Here is a 17,454-nt window from a genome sequence, read left to right on the forward strand (position 1 = left end):
TTTTTATGACATGTGTTAGAGATTATTTATCCAGCCTTGGAAGACAGTGAGCGGAGGATTTTAATAATCTATCTGACTGGCTGGACTCTCAGGGGACAGAACTGAGTTCACAGCTTTCCCCTTATCAGTTATAAGTAGTAACTTGGAGTTCAACCAGAGAACAAGGAATGTTCTTTGAATATGAGGTGAAATGCAAAACTTCCATTAGCAGAGCATGGAGACTGAGGGAAGGGCATCCTGTTCAGCTTTGCCATCATCTCCATCCAGTTACTGAGACCCAGCTCCACACAGACCGTGGCTTGTCAGTTGATGCTCTTCATCTTGGAGGGAAGGGTCTCACTGAGCTGTTCCCTGAGCTAGTGCCACCCCTCCCTGAAGCATTAGTCCAGAACACATCGACCCCCCAGATACTTCTGTGAAAGGCAGTGCTCATGCTTTGTAATTTGCTACCATTCCACCGAGCTATTCAGATTTTCTGAGCTATTGGCTACTAAGCTGGAGACCTGTGTTTGGTCTCCAGAGGCCATGGGAAAGTCAGACACGGTGGTGTGTACCTGGAAGCCCAGCACTGGGGAACTGCAGGCAGGTGGATTTCTGGAGCTGGTTGGCCAGGTCCAGAACAGTAAAAGACACTGTCTTAAAAAGTAAAATGGATAGTGCCATGAGGAATGACAGCCCAGGTTGACCCCTGGCTTCTTTGTATATATCTTCAGGGGATGGCTACCTATGACTGTGTCTTGAACTGCTTCCCCTGTGTTTTCTTTACAAGTTTCAGAGTTTGGGGTTTTATATTAAGGCCTTTCCTCTATTTTAAGATGATTTTGATATAGACATAACAGATATTCATGACTGCTATTCAGCAAATGAGTATGTGTGTTCATATGCTCCTTTAAATGTTTATTTTCCCAAAGGAAGGCCATTCTCAATTGTAGCAAAATCAGCCAAATCTGCAAAATTAATGTTGATAAAAAATAACCTAACCCAAGGATTGGAAAACATTTCAATGCAGAATTTGGGTGGCAAATATTTCAGCTTCAGCAGGGTACATGCTCTCTGTCACATGTCTTGAGATTCAGCCAGAGCCAGAACATGATAAATGGATTTGGATACCTTCCAAAAAAAATGTTATTTGTAAACACTTGCTAGCCTGGTTTTGGCTCACAGGCTATTGTTTGCTGAGTGAGGATCTAATATGTAGCATCTACACACCTCAGCCATTTTCCAAGAGGGCGCCAGTGTTGCCTTTTCAGTTGCTTTTTCAGCTTCATTTCAACTGAAGCTGTTTCTGATCGGTCCTCATCTCTCACCGACAAGTCTGAGGAAAAGACAGATACAGTGCAACATCCTTCAGCCTGTGTATGTGTCCTGCACCTCTTTTATTAACACAAGCCTTACATCTGCCCCAGACGCTATGGCACCAGTGTGTTCATTTCACATGCAGAGGCCATGTGCCGACCTTAAGCTTGCCTGACTATGGGACTCCCAGTCTCAAATGCTCAGTTGAGGACACCTGTAAAAAGGAAGCTTAGGCCTGGAAAAACCTCCAGTTCCCAAGGGTCCATCTAAGCACGTATTTCCACAGCTGAGCTTCCCTTTTAACAGCTTCTCCATAGTGACAAGCTTGAGGTATCTGACTTCATCAGGAATTTGCTCAGCTCTTGGCTTCTGAACTCCCAAGTCTGTGGCTCTTCATGTTGTTGTAAATAAAGTGGGTCGGGCTATATAATGTTTATCATTCTTAGCCCTATAATTATTATGGTGGTATTATTATGGTGGTATTATTTAACCCACTATCACAATCAATAAAACACAGACACCTGTGAAATTTTATAAATGCCTTGGGCTGGGCATGTATTTCCACCTATACTGTCTCAATAACCTCTGCATCCATTTCCCAGCCCCCATCCCATGCCATCTGCCTTAACCATTCCTACCTGGGGCACCTTCCATCCATAATCTTATAAGCACTTGCTTATATTTTTCATTTTGGTGTTTCTTTTTACACCATCCTCGGAGTCCTTTCTCCCAGCCCACGTGGTTCCTTCTCCATGCTAACCCACTGTGGTGTCCTCCTTCAGTCTCTCTTCCTGTCTCTTGTCTTTCTGTCTGTTTTCCCTGCTTCTCCTAAACCGAAAGCCTCAGAACCTTAGCCACACCCACTGCATTCTACCCTGCCCAGGTTTTAGGCCTTTAATCAACCAATCAGGAATAATGTCTTAAGGCAGGATAGATGTATCCAGACAATAAGCAGATCTTAAGGGCCAATAATTACCATCAAAATACAAACATCAGAACCACCCCTAAGAGCGGGTGGAGCAGATGACAAAGCATCAGGTCAGTAGTGTGCGGCTGCCCAGTCACACGCTGGAGAGAAAGACAGCTGGCTCCTGGCATGCCTCAAGGGGTCTCGTAGGCCCCCAGGGCTCTCACATAAGGGAAGGCCCTGTGTCCTAATGATCTCCCACAAAGCCCCTCTCCTAGAGTCTAGGACCTAGGGCCACACCTCAGCATAGGAGCCTCCGAGGAATTCGAATCGTCTTAGCCGTAGTTTCCAAGTGGACACATTCCACGTATGTCGTCCCCCCACATCTGAGCTGTAACAGTCCTCCACTCCTGCTGTTTCACGTATTGAGACAGAATTGTGGCTTAAGAGCTTGTACTTTTTAATGATCATTATTTATTGTGATATGAAGCTGGCCCCTAGCCCTTTGGCATGATTCCTCTTCTTTGACCTCCTCCTCACTTTCCGGCACAATGTGTTCACAATGTCCCAAGCTGTTCCCTACCAGAGCTGGCGTTAGCTTCTTCTCCAAGGAGCCCCAACTCCTTTTAAAGAAAAAAGCTTTTGCTTGCACTGATTTTAATCTGTCATTGTGTGCTTGCTGTCTCATACATCTCTATTTTCACTACTGTTTGTGTGAGCCTTGATTTGCTGTTACTAAGTTACTAAGGTACAAGCTTACGTGCTTAATGTAAAAACCAAAAAAGATAAATCTCTGAGTGGAGCTGTGATTCCGCAGAGATGTTACAGATGCTTCATTGCATACTCACTCAAAGCTATTTCCTTTCTAGTTTCTTCTTTAACTGCTGGGTTATCTAGAGGCACATTTTAAAATCACTGAGTGTGGGAAGATTCTCCACACTTTCTGGCACTGGTTCCTAATGTGACCCTGTTGTGGCCATGAAACATTCTGTGTGAGTTTAAACCTGTTAAGTGACTGGACACTTTCCTAGTGGCCCTGAGCACACTTATCTGGATGACAGGATGCTCTACAATGTTGGAGCAGATGTCCTCTGGATGCCAAGGAGGCTCACAGTTGTCCTGTTGCTCAGGCCTGCTTCATCTTACTGATTTTCTGTCAAATATTTATGAAGAAAGAGGAACTGAAACTTCCACTTAAAACTGTGAGTTCAAGAGCTTAATGATACATGCATAGGCAATGGCTTTCTGAGAAATTCCCAGCATCCTGGGAAATCACAGCAAGGCCTGACAAATAGTTACAGCAAAGCAGAAACATGCCCAACAAAGAAGAGTCGACAGAGTGAAGAGACAGCTAGCCTGGAGATGAATCTCTTCCAGCTACACATCAGACCAGGAGATCTCTACCTCTATACCCACGACAGGGGAGACCTCCTTCTCTTTCTGAAAGATTAATAAATAAAGATCCAATAAACAATTGGAAAAATGAATTTCTCATTCTTAAAAGAAATACATTGGCCGAAAATATATTGAAAACATCTCTAAGTTTGGTCATTTGATCATGTACCATGGTTCTTGGACGTTGTTTTATTTGAAGTCTGAATGTTGCAGTTACTCAATCCTGTCTTCCAGGCCTGCTATTTATTCTGCCTCATCAAATTCAGCAGTCATGGTTTCCACTGCTCTTTAAGTTGTCTTCTCTTTTCTGTTTGGTGTTTTTCAAGCTGTTTCCTTGACTTTCTCTTCCATGCTGCTGTGTTCATTTATCTGTCTTGACTCCCTTACTTTCCTTGTTCATCTGTCTCCCTCACCTTTGAAGCTGTTATTTTTAGAAGCTGACTTTTGAATTCCTTTCCCTGCACGCAACCATTTCAGTATCACTGGATTCACTGATGGAAGATTTATCATCTCTCAGAAGCATCAAGTTTGTCTTGCTTGTTCATATTTCTGTGCGTGTTTTTGTGTTGCGATTTGCCTATCTGTTGTGTTTTGGCTATCTTTTCTGGATTTATTTGGGTATCTTCTTCATAAGCGACTGACTGCTGACTGTGGAGACATCACTATCCAGAGCCACTCCCAAGGGAAAACGTTGCTTGGCATGACACCAATACTAAACTGCTAAGATCTAGAAACACACTCAAAATTGAAAACTAAAACAAAGCATTAGCCAATATATAACCAAAGGCTCAAAAGAGAAACATGGCAAGACATAATGGACTATGTTAAGAAGTTAAAATTTGGGGCAAATATAGAAATAGTAACTGAAGGAAATAGAGGGAGCAGAGAAAGGAAAGCAGGAAGCAGAAGCAGAGAAGGAACATACCAGGCTTCCACCAATTCATTCTCTCAGTCTTGACTGTGGTTTTGACTAGGAGCTTAAAGTTTCTGCCTGGACTTCCCTGTAATAATGCATTCTAACTTGGACTTGCAAGCTAAAATAGACCATTTCTCTCCTAACTTGTGCGTCAGGAGATTTTTTTTTTTTTTTTTTTTTTTTGGAAGCAATAGAAACTAAGGCTGCAATTGGTACTGAGGAAAGTGGAGTCTTTGCTGTGACCTGACCACATGGCTTTTAAAGGCTTTTGCAGCTGTTTGGGAGAAGAGTGTGGAAGTGTATGGCATGTTGGACTGGAAAAACAAACAAATAAACCAAAACGACTGAATGCAGGAAGCAGAGCTCAATGGTACCTCTGAGGGAGCTTGAAAGACAATAATGTTGAAGAAAACATGAACAGCAGAGGTCTGGCTTACAATGTCTCAGAGGAAGACACAGTCTCCATCAGTCTTTGGGGGGGAGGTGCATCTGTGTGGTATTTCCACCAAGTCTGGCTTCATTCTGCTTGTGTCCTGAGAACACGAAAGAAGCTGAATCTAAGCATAACACACTCGTTTGTTGGCAGAGGCAATTTCAAGGCAGGACAATGCTTGAGCTGGTGCTGAAGCAGCAACTGTAACTGACAAAAGATCGGCATCAGCATCCTGCACTGCCCTGGAGGAAGAACAGTGTTTCTTCAGGGTTCGCACAGCCTATCAGCTGTGGTCCAAAGAGGTAGGCTGTATCTCAAACTGGTAGTACACCCTTACAGTGCTGTGTCATCTGAAAGATACTGGCTCTGAATGTAAAGATGCAAGTCTGAGGAAGTCAGGGAGAACAACTGAGACCAGGCACCCTGTGGTAGGTGTGGGGAGGCCCTGGGAAGCCACTGCCTGAAGCTGTGTAGGTGAAGCCTCAGCTACAATGGAGACTCCAGGTTATTGGAGATGTCCACCAAAAAGAGCTGCGGGTGTTAAGTGGGGCGTGCCTGCACCTGGGAGAGAAGCCCTGTGTGCTGAGAAAGCTGAGATGGAGTAGTGGGGCTCCCCATGCCCTGTGGAGGCCAGAGTATTGTGACCAGGCCCAGGTGCGGGCACTGGAGCTGCTGGTTTGGGCTTTGCTTTGATGTTACTGTCCTTGCAATTCCCCCTTTCCTTTTGAAACACCAATGTTTGCATACAACTTTTTATTTTATAGCTCAGATAAGAAACTTTGGAATTGTTAAAGACTTTGAGGACTTTAAAAGTTGGATTATATTAGTTTGAAAAAATAAAACATGAGACTCTGGAGAAAGAGGCTGGAAGGTTATGTGAAGTGTTAGGTTGGCAAGGGGTGGAGCTGTCATGGTTAGTTTTAACTTAACACAAACTACAATCACTGGGAAGAGCATCAATGTGGTATTGCTCCATTGCCTCAGTTGATGGGGAACCGGCTTTGAAGGTGGGCGGCACCACTGAGCAGTTTGGGTCTTGGACAGTGTGAAAGTGGAGAAAGCCAGCTGAGCATCAGGCTCTCCTCTTGACTGGATGCGGCCGCGGCCTCAAGCTCCTGCCGCCTTGACCTCACAGTGATGGAGCACAACTGTGAACTAAAATGTGCCCTTTCTCCCTGTGTTGCTTTGTCAGGTATTCTATCACAGCAACAAAATTGAAGAGTTAGAGTCCTTGTTCTAGAACTGGCCTGCTATTTTCAGCGGTGTTTAACATGCTCAATTGACTCTGATTTTATGTAAATGAGGAGGCTAAAGTGTGAACACACACATATTTTTATAAAAATGAGGCTAATATGTTAACACATACCTATTTTTATGTAAATGAGGATGCTAAAGAGTTAACACATACATATTTTGGAAGAGAAAACTTGACAGCTGATGCTGTAAGCGTACCTCACTGTCATCAGACTGCTCGACCCACTGTGACATGGAAAAAATGAGGTTAGGGTGCTTTCAGTCTGACCTGACTCCAATGTAAGTGTCCTACCACAGGAACAGAATGTGAACTAGAAATAGATGAGACACTAGCAAACAGGAGAAAGTGGAAGACTGTCAAGCCAGGAAGGATGAAGAAACCATGTGGGTTGCAGAGCTGTTACTGAAGGAAACTCAATCCTCCTGGAGTCCTTTAGAGTTAAGTAGAGAACACACATGACACTGTTTACCTTACGACAAGCACATGTGCTCACTATGTTATATCAGGTCCCCAAGAGCTGAAACGCTGCCAAGTGCACACTCTCTCTCTCTCTCAGGTCTGCCTGTATATCCCAGGGGCAGCACCAGGGCAAATGGACCTACAGACACCCAATGGACACACAGCAGCGTGCTGTCTGGGTACACTGGGAGCAGCCGGGATACAGAGTGGCTGATGGACATGCCTGCTACATTTCAGACACAGTCCTACTGTGTCACCCTGTGGCCTTAGAAGCCACCGACATCCCAAACAGGCTGCATTGTGACCACTGCTCTAGCTCTTTCATCTGTGAGGCTGAGTTCTTTCCCCGGGAAAGTGTCAGCCTGCCCAGCACCCTCAGGTTCACTCTGCTGCTTTGGAGACTGCTGACATAGATCATTTTTACTTTGAAAGCTGGTAAGTAGGGGACACTGGGATCAAGTGAACTGCCCTTCTCACACGAGGATGAATGTTGGTAGGATTGTAAACTTGAAATGTTTAAGCACCTGTACAGCTGTTCATATGCAAATGGCCTGGTTTTGGAACACTAAGCACTGGCTGAAACCTGTGTCTTCACACACTCCCCTGGCCAGCAAGGTTCTGGCCAGACAGCACTCTGCAGACTGACCTTCTGCTCTGGTGTCAACTCCCCAACTCTCCTCACAGCCAGTGCCTGTGCCAACTAGCAGGGCTATTATCTGCTTGCTCTGGGCCTTGTCAGTTGGCAGGAGGGAGGAAATACTAATTACCAAGAAAGATCTCAGACATTTCCAAGCTAAATTTAAGATCGCCTTCCTTCAGCACTATGACTTACTGCTACCTCTGCTCTATGTGCAGGAAAGATGGCTCTGTAAACTACTGGAGCCTGGCAATACAGTCACAAGTCACCTGAGATAGCTCGTTCCCGAGCAGCAGCTCATGATCTCCTCAGGCAGATGAGCACTGAAGCCTCTGTCCCATTATCCTCACACTCATGACACACCATGCTCAGCACAAGATCCCTTCACTCCATTTACAGGCTCAGTTACTCGACGACTCCATCTAACTCACCAACCCTGATAAGGACACTCTGGGGCCAGTCTAGTGAGCTATTAAAAACAGGAGCCATCCATTCAAGTTAGACCTTGTACCGGCAGCTTCAGCTGGCGTTACCGCCCTTCTTCTCAGCGCTACCCTTCGCAAGTCCTCACTTCCTCAAGAGTTAAACATTTTGCTATTATTTCCCAGGATTAAATAAAATGGTAATTTAAAAATATTTCCAAATGATTTTTAAAAGTTGTATTTCCAAAGATGATTTAGAAAAGAGGCAATAAAATCAAAGAAAACAGGAACTATGTAACTCAGAGTCACAGGTGAGATAGTTTTTTGTTTTTGTTTTTGTTTTTTTTTTTTTTTTTAATTAAATTCTAGGGGAGGAAGCAGAGGAAAAGGAGGGGGAATTTGACCTAAACACATTATAGGCATGTATAAAATTCCCAAATAATAAAAAGTTTTCAAACTTAAAAAAAAAAAATCTGTGAGACAAGGACACTTGCAATGTGCCCACAGTAAGACAAAGATATGAAATATCTAGAAACAGTTTTAGATGAACAGTTTAAGAATTCAATTAAATATTTATTGAACAAATGCAGGATAAATGAACCAGGGCTGTTTTAACCTGAAGATACATTAACCACCTCAAATCTTCAAGGGCTGTCATACAAGAACAAAAATAGACGCATTCGGCATTTCTACACAGGATCGCAAGGCGCAGCAAAGGGGCTGCACGGCCACCCCCCAGCTCAGGAGGTGCCTCAGCACACACTGCACGCCATGCCCCCTTCTGAAAGGAGGCCTCAGAACTTAAGGGTGCCACTTGGACACACAAGCTGCATTCCCACTGCACACTGTCCTCCTCATGCAATGGATGCTGCACATCCTGGGAAAAGAAAGGTGGCATCGACAGCTCCTCCCAGGAGACGCTCCACCACGCCTCGGCTCTTTCTCATTCTACATCAGTGATTCCTTGTACTGGGGTGGGAAGAAAGAGCACACTTTCCAGAGTGTGAGTGACAATGTCGGTTGGGCGCTGCCCTGGGACACATCACTCCAGCTGGGGGCCAGCAGCACATGGGAGTACGGCGTGTGCCACAGCAGCCTCCCTGCTACTTGGAGCAGGACAGCTTGTGTCCGGAGTCCAGTCGTTGACAGAAACTAGCTGCATAATACTGATGGCTCCAAGCAAGGTGATCAATACAAATGAGAACTGCTCCAAGGACATTCAACAGTGTCTGAGGAGAAAGCTGTACAATGCGCTTCATCTTCTATGTGCATTTTATCACACCCAAAGGACACCGAGGCGCTCACCCTGTTCAGTGAATTCAGAATAAAACTCCACATCTGTTTGCCAGTGACAGGGACTGAAGGTGGATGTTGAACTCAGAGCGATCTATCAGTTTTCCAGGAAAGCCACATAGTCGGTAAGCCTGGCGAGCTGCTGCTCGTTGGGGATTGGCGGAAGTGGGGCAGGCTCTGCATGATAAAGAGGGACACGTACTGGAAGTTAGCAGCCTGTGGCAGAGCACCCACCCTGACACCAGGGGTCAAACAAGTTCACTTCCTTAGTGCTACCTGGTTTTAGACAAAAGTCATGCCTGCCAGAGGCCTGGACATTTCGGAACAGTAGGAAAGAAGTCTCGATTTTACCAGCCTGGTTGTCTCAGGTGGTCACAGACATGCTAGGATCCCTGCTGTTGCCTCAGCAGGCCATGTAAAGATGCAAACACGTCTGGTGTGTGGTATCTCTTGCAGAGCACAGCTCTGCTTGGATCCTACTTGTAGGACTCGGGTAAAGAATAGTTCCAAAGGGGATCTCATGTGCCTGGTCCCACCAGACACTGCCCACAAGTGGCAGCAGCACACGTAAGGATACACTCTCAGGGCTGTCAAGGCCTTCTAAATACTTTCTAGAATGCCAAGAGGCCCTGGCATGAGGGCAGGTAGGCTCTGTGGCTGGGCTATCAGGTGCCACCACTCCAGCTGAGCTACAGGGGAGCCTACAGTTTCCTTGTAGCCACCTGTATCCACTACACATTTACAGAATTTATCTCTACACAGTACTACAGAAAATACAGAAGCAAATGATGCAACACTTAAAACAGCCACGTGAAAACATGTACCTGACAAGGGAATAAACCTGTTCAAGGAAGCATCCAGGGCTCCTGAGGCTAAACAAAAAAGAAAAAGACAGTTACAACCAACAGAAGTCATCTCAAGACTGTAATGGCTCACCCCCTCAGCGAACAGTAGGTTCTCAAATGGAGATATGAACGTGCCCCACTTTAGACACTTTATTTGTTCAGTCTTCCTTCCTACAAGCATGGGACTGAGCACTGACATTTGTTGAAATAATAGGTGCCCAGTGGGGGTGAAGGAAAGTAGAGCTGATGCAGGAGGATCGTGATGAGGGCAGGAAACCTGGCTCTAAAGATGCTGAGAAAAGAACACTCCTGTACCCAGGCAGAGGAGGCACACAGAAGTGAACATGGCCCTCCCCTGAGGCTGAGATGAAGGGGCAGGGATGCAGACTGGAATAAGGGGCAGAGCAGGGACCAACGGGAAAAGAAGGCTGGAGTGACTAACCGAGTCAGTCACAGAACAGGGCAACCTTCAATGCCACTCTGCTCTCATGTCATTTGTTCAGTGCTTCAGTGTCACCTGTCTGAGGTCCCACCCACCTGGCTTCCTGGGAAGAACCATTCTTGTGGTGGAGTCAGCCTGCCATCCTTGCTCCAATACACCTGAAAGTGCAGAGTTCACACACAGATGAGAGACGAACACAGTGCTGGCATGACCCACACCCGCACTCTACTGCTCTAGATGCTCAGGTACCGTGTATTTACTAGAAAGGTTACTACAGATTGCATAAACTTATTTCCGAAACGTTTTGAAATACACAAAAGCCTCACCTTACTCTCTGGGGCTAATGTGATCACTAGGAGATGCTTAGTCTTCTGTAGTAACCTAAGTAGCCTAATCCCAAACAGACAGAAGAAACTTCTATGATGCCCGTCGTAGTGCTCCATTGGTAATAACGACAGCAGGTGCATGAGCCCCTGGGCTTAACGACCCATACCAAAAACATCTGCCCACAAAACAAACCACTACCACCCATACCACACCTTCCAGCACCCGCTGTCTTGTGAGCCTGAAATTGTTCAACATTCAAGGGCTCCCATTTTAGTTGGAGAATCAAGAATGTCAACCAACTGCAAAACAATGTACCAAGCATATGCAGTGTTCTGCCACTGGGCTAGGAGTCACAACAGGTACAGGACTGTCTTTTTGAGTAGGTAAAGGTTTCTTAACCTGGGCAATTAGGTCAACTGAGAAGTGCTTTCTTAAGCACCTGCGCAGGTTCCACACAGCTGCCACAGGGCTACTCCTCTGCTCGATTACTGGTGCTAGATGCAGGTGCTGGTGAGGTGTGTTTTGTACCACTTCCTAAAATAAAACCCACCATCTCAACTGAAATATCCAGAGTTCCAGAGGAGTAAGAGTAAACCTACTATTTACGTGCTTTCTGTCCCCCTGTAAATAAGCAGCAAGCTCCAGGTACCTTTCACAGCCTCTTCCACAGGAAGCCCGACAAAGGCTGCAAAGTCATCTGCAACTATGGAGGTATAAGCTTGAGAGACCAGGGCAAAGGCGCGTCTCCTCGTCGCATCTATTGGGGAAGGGACCGTTGGTGACAGGAACCAAGAGAACAGGACTCTAAAACACAGATCTGTTATCCAGTCCTTATTTACAGGCAAAACCAGACCCATCCAAGTAGGACAACACATGCCCAGAAGGTATGAGGGCCCTGGACTCCAAGCAAATGCACATTCATCACATCAGATGGTGACAAAAGCTAGAGCTAGAAAGCAACACCCACAAGACCCCAATCGTAACCTTACCCCCCAGTACCTGTTCCTAACTTCCAAGTGTACACCTACACCCCAAGCCTGATGGTGACCTTCAAGAGTAGGTGCTGCCAGGTCCCCGCTCAAGAACTCTCCCTGGACACAGCCTTTCACCATTTCCCCATACACCTATGCTAAGAAAATTCCAGAAAGAGACAATTGCTCATCCAAACCAGCCAGTCTTCCTGTACAGTGTGTCCATCCAGAAGGCTGCCAATCTGCTTAAGAAATATTCAGATTTTTATGGTCCACAGCTGAGGACTGGACATATAAAATCAAACCCTTAGCATACTGAAAACTCCCCTCTGCTCTGTCAACCAGCCAGTGCAGGTCCCTCAGGCACTTTCTGTTCCTGACTAGTCCAGTCCCTTAGCCCAGACTAAATTCACATTACACTCCTGGGCTCTGGGTCCCACTGCTCAATTGTCTGGAACACAACCCTTGCAGTATTCCTGTCAATGTGGGCTGTCAGTACCACCGGAACCAAAATAGGGCATGACTTACTCACAGGTCTCAAAAACTGCAGACACAACACACCTGGAAATGGCTCAGCGGGCAAAGGCATTTGCTATCCAACTGTGGGGACCTGAGTTTGTCCCCCAGAACCCATGTAAAGGTGGAAGGAGAGACCCCTCTGACCCCCACATGCACACCATGGTATGTGCACTCCCACACACAGGAACAACATGCTGACACTAAGTTACACTCCTTCATTTCCCACTGAGCCTGATGCCACTCCTCCTCCTCTGCAGTCTGTGCACTTTCCCCTCGCTTGAGTCTACCAGCCTCCAGCAGACTTTCAGAACGTCTCAGAGGTGCAGACCTTTCCCTGCAAGGGCAAAGACATTTGACGGAAAAGAACCAAGGCAGCAAAGGAACACACAAGCAGCAAGAACTGTGCACCATAAACCTTTCCCACCATTTACAAGCACTATCATTAGTTCAAATACTCTGATCAGATTTTTGGAGTGGAGATAGAGAGAAGCCAAACATGCACGGAAGAGAAAGCAGCAGGTTTGCGGACAGGCAGAAGAGGTCTACCAAGAATGGAAGAACACAGAGAGGTGCAGAAGTAGGCTGAAAATGCACGCAGAAATAAAGGCTCTGCGTTCTAGTGCTAGTCGGCAGCCACACACTTGCTCCCAAACTTGCTCTAGCTGACACCCCTCCACAGCTCTACAATAAGTCCTGTTCTACAGTCCAGGAATACTGGCTCCTCATCCCACTCCCAGGCTTTGGGTGAAGAGACTGGCTGCTTAAATAACCACTCCCTCAGTGCTTTGCCAGTCCTTTTTGGCTTCCTGTAACAAACAGCTCTTCCACCAGGCTCTTCAGCCAAGATGTCTCTGATTTCTTAACAGGACCAAGTGGCTCAGACAGACCTGAAGTTGCTATAGTTTGAATATACTCTGTGCCCCTTGGTCCCAAGCTAGTGATGCTGTTTGGGAAAGTTGTGGGGCCTTTTAACAGGTGAGGCTGTGGTTGTTCTGAACTAGAAAACAAGTTTATAGTATGTCAAAACGTGAAACATCAAAAACAGCAATTCTAACCTGTTCTGAGACTGCCCTTGCCTGGCTGGCATTTTACAGAGGAAAACATGGTATGTATCATTTAAGGTCTGGGGATTTAAGTCTCAAGAAAATCTTCATGGGTAGAATAGAACAGTTGTCTCAGGTCATGACCAGTGTTTTCAAGTCAACTCAATTTTGTCTTTTAACAAGGAAATGAAGCCAGCAGGTGGATGTGCCAGAGATCAAACTCCCGCATGCTACACTAGATGGCCTGAGTGTGTGGACTGGAAACAACTCTTAATTTCACAGAGAATCTAGTGCAAGGCAGTACCAGGAAGAAGAACACACACACATACACTTACTGGCTGAGTTATGAGGCCTTACCCAAACAGAAAAGGACAGCATGGGCTACATAGCAACATCCTGTCACCACCTTTTTGTCACCACAAAAATAATGAACAGTATAAAAGATTAAGTGCCAATGGAATAACTCCAATCTGGAATCAACAGTGACACCCTCTGCTCCTGTATCCCCAATAATGAGATAAAGAATCACAATTAGCACAGATCTAGCTCGTCTGAAAAGAATCCTACAAATCACAAATGTTTATACTCTTGACAGTATACACTGGCACAGCACAGCACTACAGCTCCAAGGATTCCGCGGACAGTGCAACAAGCCTTTAACCACAAGAAAACACTACCTCTAAGGGCTTCCATGATTGGCTGTACAGTCTCTGACCACTGGTGGGCGTTGATGGTGGTATAGATCCCAGGGAAATCTCTCTGCCAGATTCGCTGTCCTACTGACCAGATTCCCCCAAGTTCAGAGTTTGCCTGCAATAAATATTGTTACCTTTGAAGGTATTTATTCTGTAAGTAATAAGGACTGTATCTTCAAACAAAATATCAGAAATTATACAAATTTTTTTTTTTAGCTGTTATCACTAAAACACACACTACTGATTTTAGGAACTGCAATTACTTTTCTAACAGGTATGTCCAAGCTGCAGCCCACAGGCCAAGGGCAGGTATGACCTGTGAAACCCTTTTCTTTTTTGGAACTTGCATGCCCAGTTCTAGACTATGAACTCTGCAGATAGCATTGTTTTGCAATGTCCAAAGGTTGGATTTGTCTGATTCTAAAATGCTATGAGCAGTAATGTCAACATTTTATATAATTAATGGCTTTACTGCAATTATAAATGAAAGCATGAGAAAGTAAAATAATTCAGAACAAAGTCTTGCGATCAATTATCTTAAGCACTGCTGTTTAAATTTAAGATGCTGGCATTTATTTACAGTACAAATTATCAGAAAGCTGGTTAACAAGGCACTGTCAATTACAGAGCTGACATGCAGAGTTCCCATCTGTGTCAGCTCAGCTGTTCCGAGTTCACATCATATGCAGCTCCTGCCTCTTGTCTTATAAACAGACGTTCAGGGGAAGGAAGAAAACTGAAACAAAATCTTAATTCATTCTATCTGAGAAGAAACTTTCCCAGGTTATTTCATTTACTCTCCATTCCAAGTCAGATACCTAGCTAACAAGTGATCTTAGGCAGTGCATATCCATGAGAACTGCTGAAAATCTCTGCCCTCAGCCACCACCTGCATCTCACTGGCCAGCCCACACCTGCAAGGTTCGGAGCCTTAACTTTTCTGTTGTCTTATCAGTCAATGCCAGTATTCTAAAAGCAACAAAGGACACTGTAGGAGTACTTACAGACTTTATAGCAGGTGGTATCCTCTTCCAAAGATATCTTGCATTATTCCTATTTATAAAGAGATCAAAAACAAAAACAAAAAAAAACAAAAATCATCTCAGTTAATACATGAAACGACCAGGTTCTAATGTAAACACACGGAAAAACACCCACCAATACTGTTCATAGTAATTTGGTTTTACAGGAATTTGCCGAGGAAAGCAGTTTTCCAGGAAAAAAAAAAAAAGAACATGAAATAATCTTTTTTTTAAGGTAATATTTTTCATTTTTTGCTGAATTTTTTAAATTAACAATCCAGATCCTGTTCTACAGCAAAACATTTAAACAATACAATTGCCTGAAAACCACCCAGACATAAACAACGTATCCACCTAAAGGCTTTGAGTGTCCCTGCAACGTGCGTGTCCACAGTACTGCTATAATTAGGAGCCATTCTCCTAGCGGGCACAGAGCTTAAAGGGTTGGAACAGTCATAAGACACATGATCACAAAACAGAAATAACTTATATATGTAAACTGAGAAAGCTTAGTTTAGTTTCCCACAAAGGGTTTAGAACTGCACCAGGTTTCCATTCTCTAGCACACTCCCGCTTTCCGCTTCCCACTCAGGAAGACTAACTAAAACATGTTGAGTGCCTCCTGGCTCTACCAAGGTTCCCTTCCAGCCTCAGTTTCCCATCTACTGGGCACATATAAGTTTTTTGTTTTGTTTTTTGAGACAGGGTTTCTCTAAGTAGCCCTGGCTCTACTGGAACTCACTCTGTAGACCAGGCTGACTTTGAACTTCGAGAAACACTTGGCTCTGCCTCTCAAGTGTGGGAACTAAATAATAATAATAATAATAATAGTTTTTTTTAGACAAAAAAGGACAGATCAATGGTTCATGACACTAATTTCTCACAAGAACGTGTCATGCTTTTTAGGTATATGTAAAACAGACAACAAAGAAGCTTAATTAATATTTTGACTGAACAGGAAACAGATATAACAGGATTATGATAAGACACCTGTGTGTGTACTTCTCAAGGAAGTGGCTCCTTTTGGATTTAGGTAAAAGGTACTACTTACATGTCATTCTGGAGCAAATACAAGGCCAGAAGCTGACCATACACTGGCGGTGTGGCAATTCCTCCAGGAGCCTACAGGGACAAAAAGAGGAGAAAAACCTCATTTCCTAACACAGTTTAAGGAAAGAGAAAATTCAAACCTAAAAAGTAAGTTTTTCAGCTGGGCATGGCGGCGCGCACATGTAATCCCAGCACTCAGAGAGGCAGAGGCAGGCGGATCTCTGTGAGTTCAAGGCAAGCCTGCTCTACAAAGTGAGTCCTGGACAGCCAAGGCTACACAGAGAAACCCTGTGTCGGAAGAGAAAAAAGAAAAGTAAGTTTTCTAGCACTACTACAGATGTAGAAAAGGATTCAATTTCTTTACATAAACACAAATATTTAAGTGATATCGCTTCGAAAGGCCGAAAATTTAAAAAAAAAAAAAAAGGGAAAAAAAGCAAGAAATACTTCTAAGAGGTTCTTAATGGACTGTGTCCCTGCCCATTATTAAGAAGGTTATCAAGGTACGCTAAAAACAGAAAACTACCAGTAGAGGCTTGCTGTCCCTCCTCCACCTTAATCCACTCAGCGAAGGTCTGCTGAATGCTCACCGGCAAGCTGACGGCGTCTCCTCTAGTCGGTTATCTTTCTTTTCTTTTTTTCTGTTTTGTGTGTTTTTGTTTCTTTTGTCGGTTTGGTTTTACGTAGCCCAGTCTGCCTTGAACTCATGGGCAATCCTCCTGCCTCCGCCACACGTGTGCCCCTGGGGTTCCTGAGCCACCGCCCCTAGCCTAGCTAATGGGCTTTGTAACCTTAACATTATAAACGCAGGCGTCTCCCGACGCGGCCGGCGCGGCGCCCCGAGGGTGCGCTCCCAGCAGGCCGCGGCCCGGCCCGTGACCCTGGAAACGGCGCCCACCCGCCGCCCCACCCGGCCGCGCCACCTCCAGCTCCTGGTTCTCGCACTGATCCAGCAGCTTCCTGAAACTGAAGGCGCTGTCCGCCATCACCGCCACTGGCATCTTCCCGGCCGCTCTCGTCGCCACCGCCCCTGCCAGACCAAAGCCCGAGCTGGCCCTCGGGGCGTCGCGCCCGCGATGACGTACTCAGCTCGCTCAGCACACATGCGCGAGCGTGTCGTCACTTCCGGGCGACACTGTGGCGGAGGGGGAAAACAAGCAGGGCGGCGAGCGCTCTAGCCCGCCGTCTCAGTGCTCTGGAGGACCCGCCCTAGCCTTGACCGCTCCGATTGGGAGGGGCTCGGCTGAGACTTGGATGCTCTGCACACACCCACGGCGCTTTTTTCATACCCACAGTGGCAGTGGACTATAGCAAAACCTTTGTACCTACGCGTGTTTTCAGAACGCTGAACTGTACTTCACTTAAGCTAAGGTGGTTCAAGTGGAGGAAATTCCAAACCTGAAACTCTACTTGGCTTGGGCTATACACACAACCCTCTTCTAACAATTCACCTGGCGGCTCACAGGGGCTATACGCGTGCGCGCGCAAACACACACACACACACACACACACACACACACACACACA

General features: G+C 45.6%; 1 protein-coding gene across 1 annotated transcript; it reads right to left on the bottom strand.

The window, feature by feature from the left end:
• Positions 1-8,272: 8,272 nt before the first annotated feature.
• Cops8 (COP9 signalosome subunit 8) lies at positions 8,273-16,999 on the bottom strand. The gene is made up of 8 exons (XM_055616812.1): positions 16,851-16,999; positions 15,929-15,999; positions 14,860-14,908; positions 13,838-13,970; positions 11,277-11,384; positions 10,396-10,458; positions 9,838-9,885; positions 8,273-9,190 (listed from the first exon to the last, which is right to left on the bottom strand). The coding sequence occupies exons 1-8, from the start codon at positions 16,926-16,928 to the stop codon at positions 9,111-9,113; spliced, it is 630 nt and encodes a 209-aa protein (XP_055472787.1). The 5' UTR covers positions 16,929-16,999; the 3' UTR covers positions 8,273-9,110.
• Positions 17,000-17,454: the final 455 nt, after the last annotated feature.

Source organism: Psammomys obesus, unplaced genomic scaffold (assembly GCF_907164565.1).
Source record: "Psammomys obesus unplaced genomic scaffold, mPsaObe1.curated_primary_1811, whole genome shotgun sequence".
Taxonomy (NCBI): domain Eukaryota; kingdom Metazoa; phylum Chordata; class Mammalia; order Rodentia; family Muridae; genus Psammomys; species Psammomys obesus.

Excerpts from the sequence above, each read along its gene's own strand:
- Cops8 (XM_055616812.1), bottom strand. The coding sequence starts at position 16,928 with ATGCCAGTGGCGGTGATGGCGGACAGCGCCTTCAGTTTCAGGAAGCTG. Across the intron at positions 16,000-16,850 it reads GCGAGAACCAGGAGCTGGAG|GCTCCTGGAGGAATTGCCAC; the intron begins GTGGCGCGGCCG and ends TTGTCCCTGTAG. Across the intron at positions 10,459-11,276 it reads TGTGGAAGAGGCTGTGAAAG|GTGTATTGGAGCAAGGATGG; the intron begins GTACCTGGAGCT and ends CTGCACTTTCAG.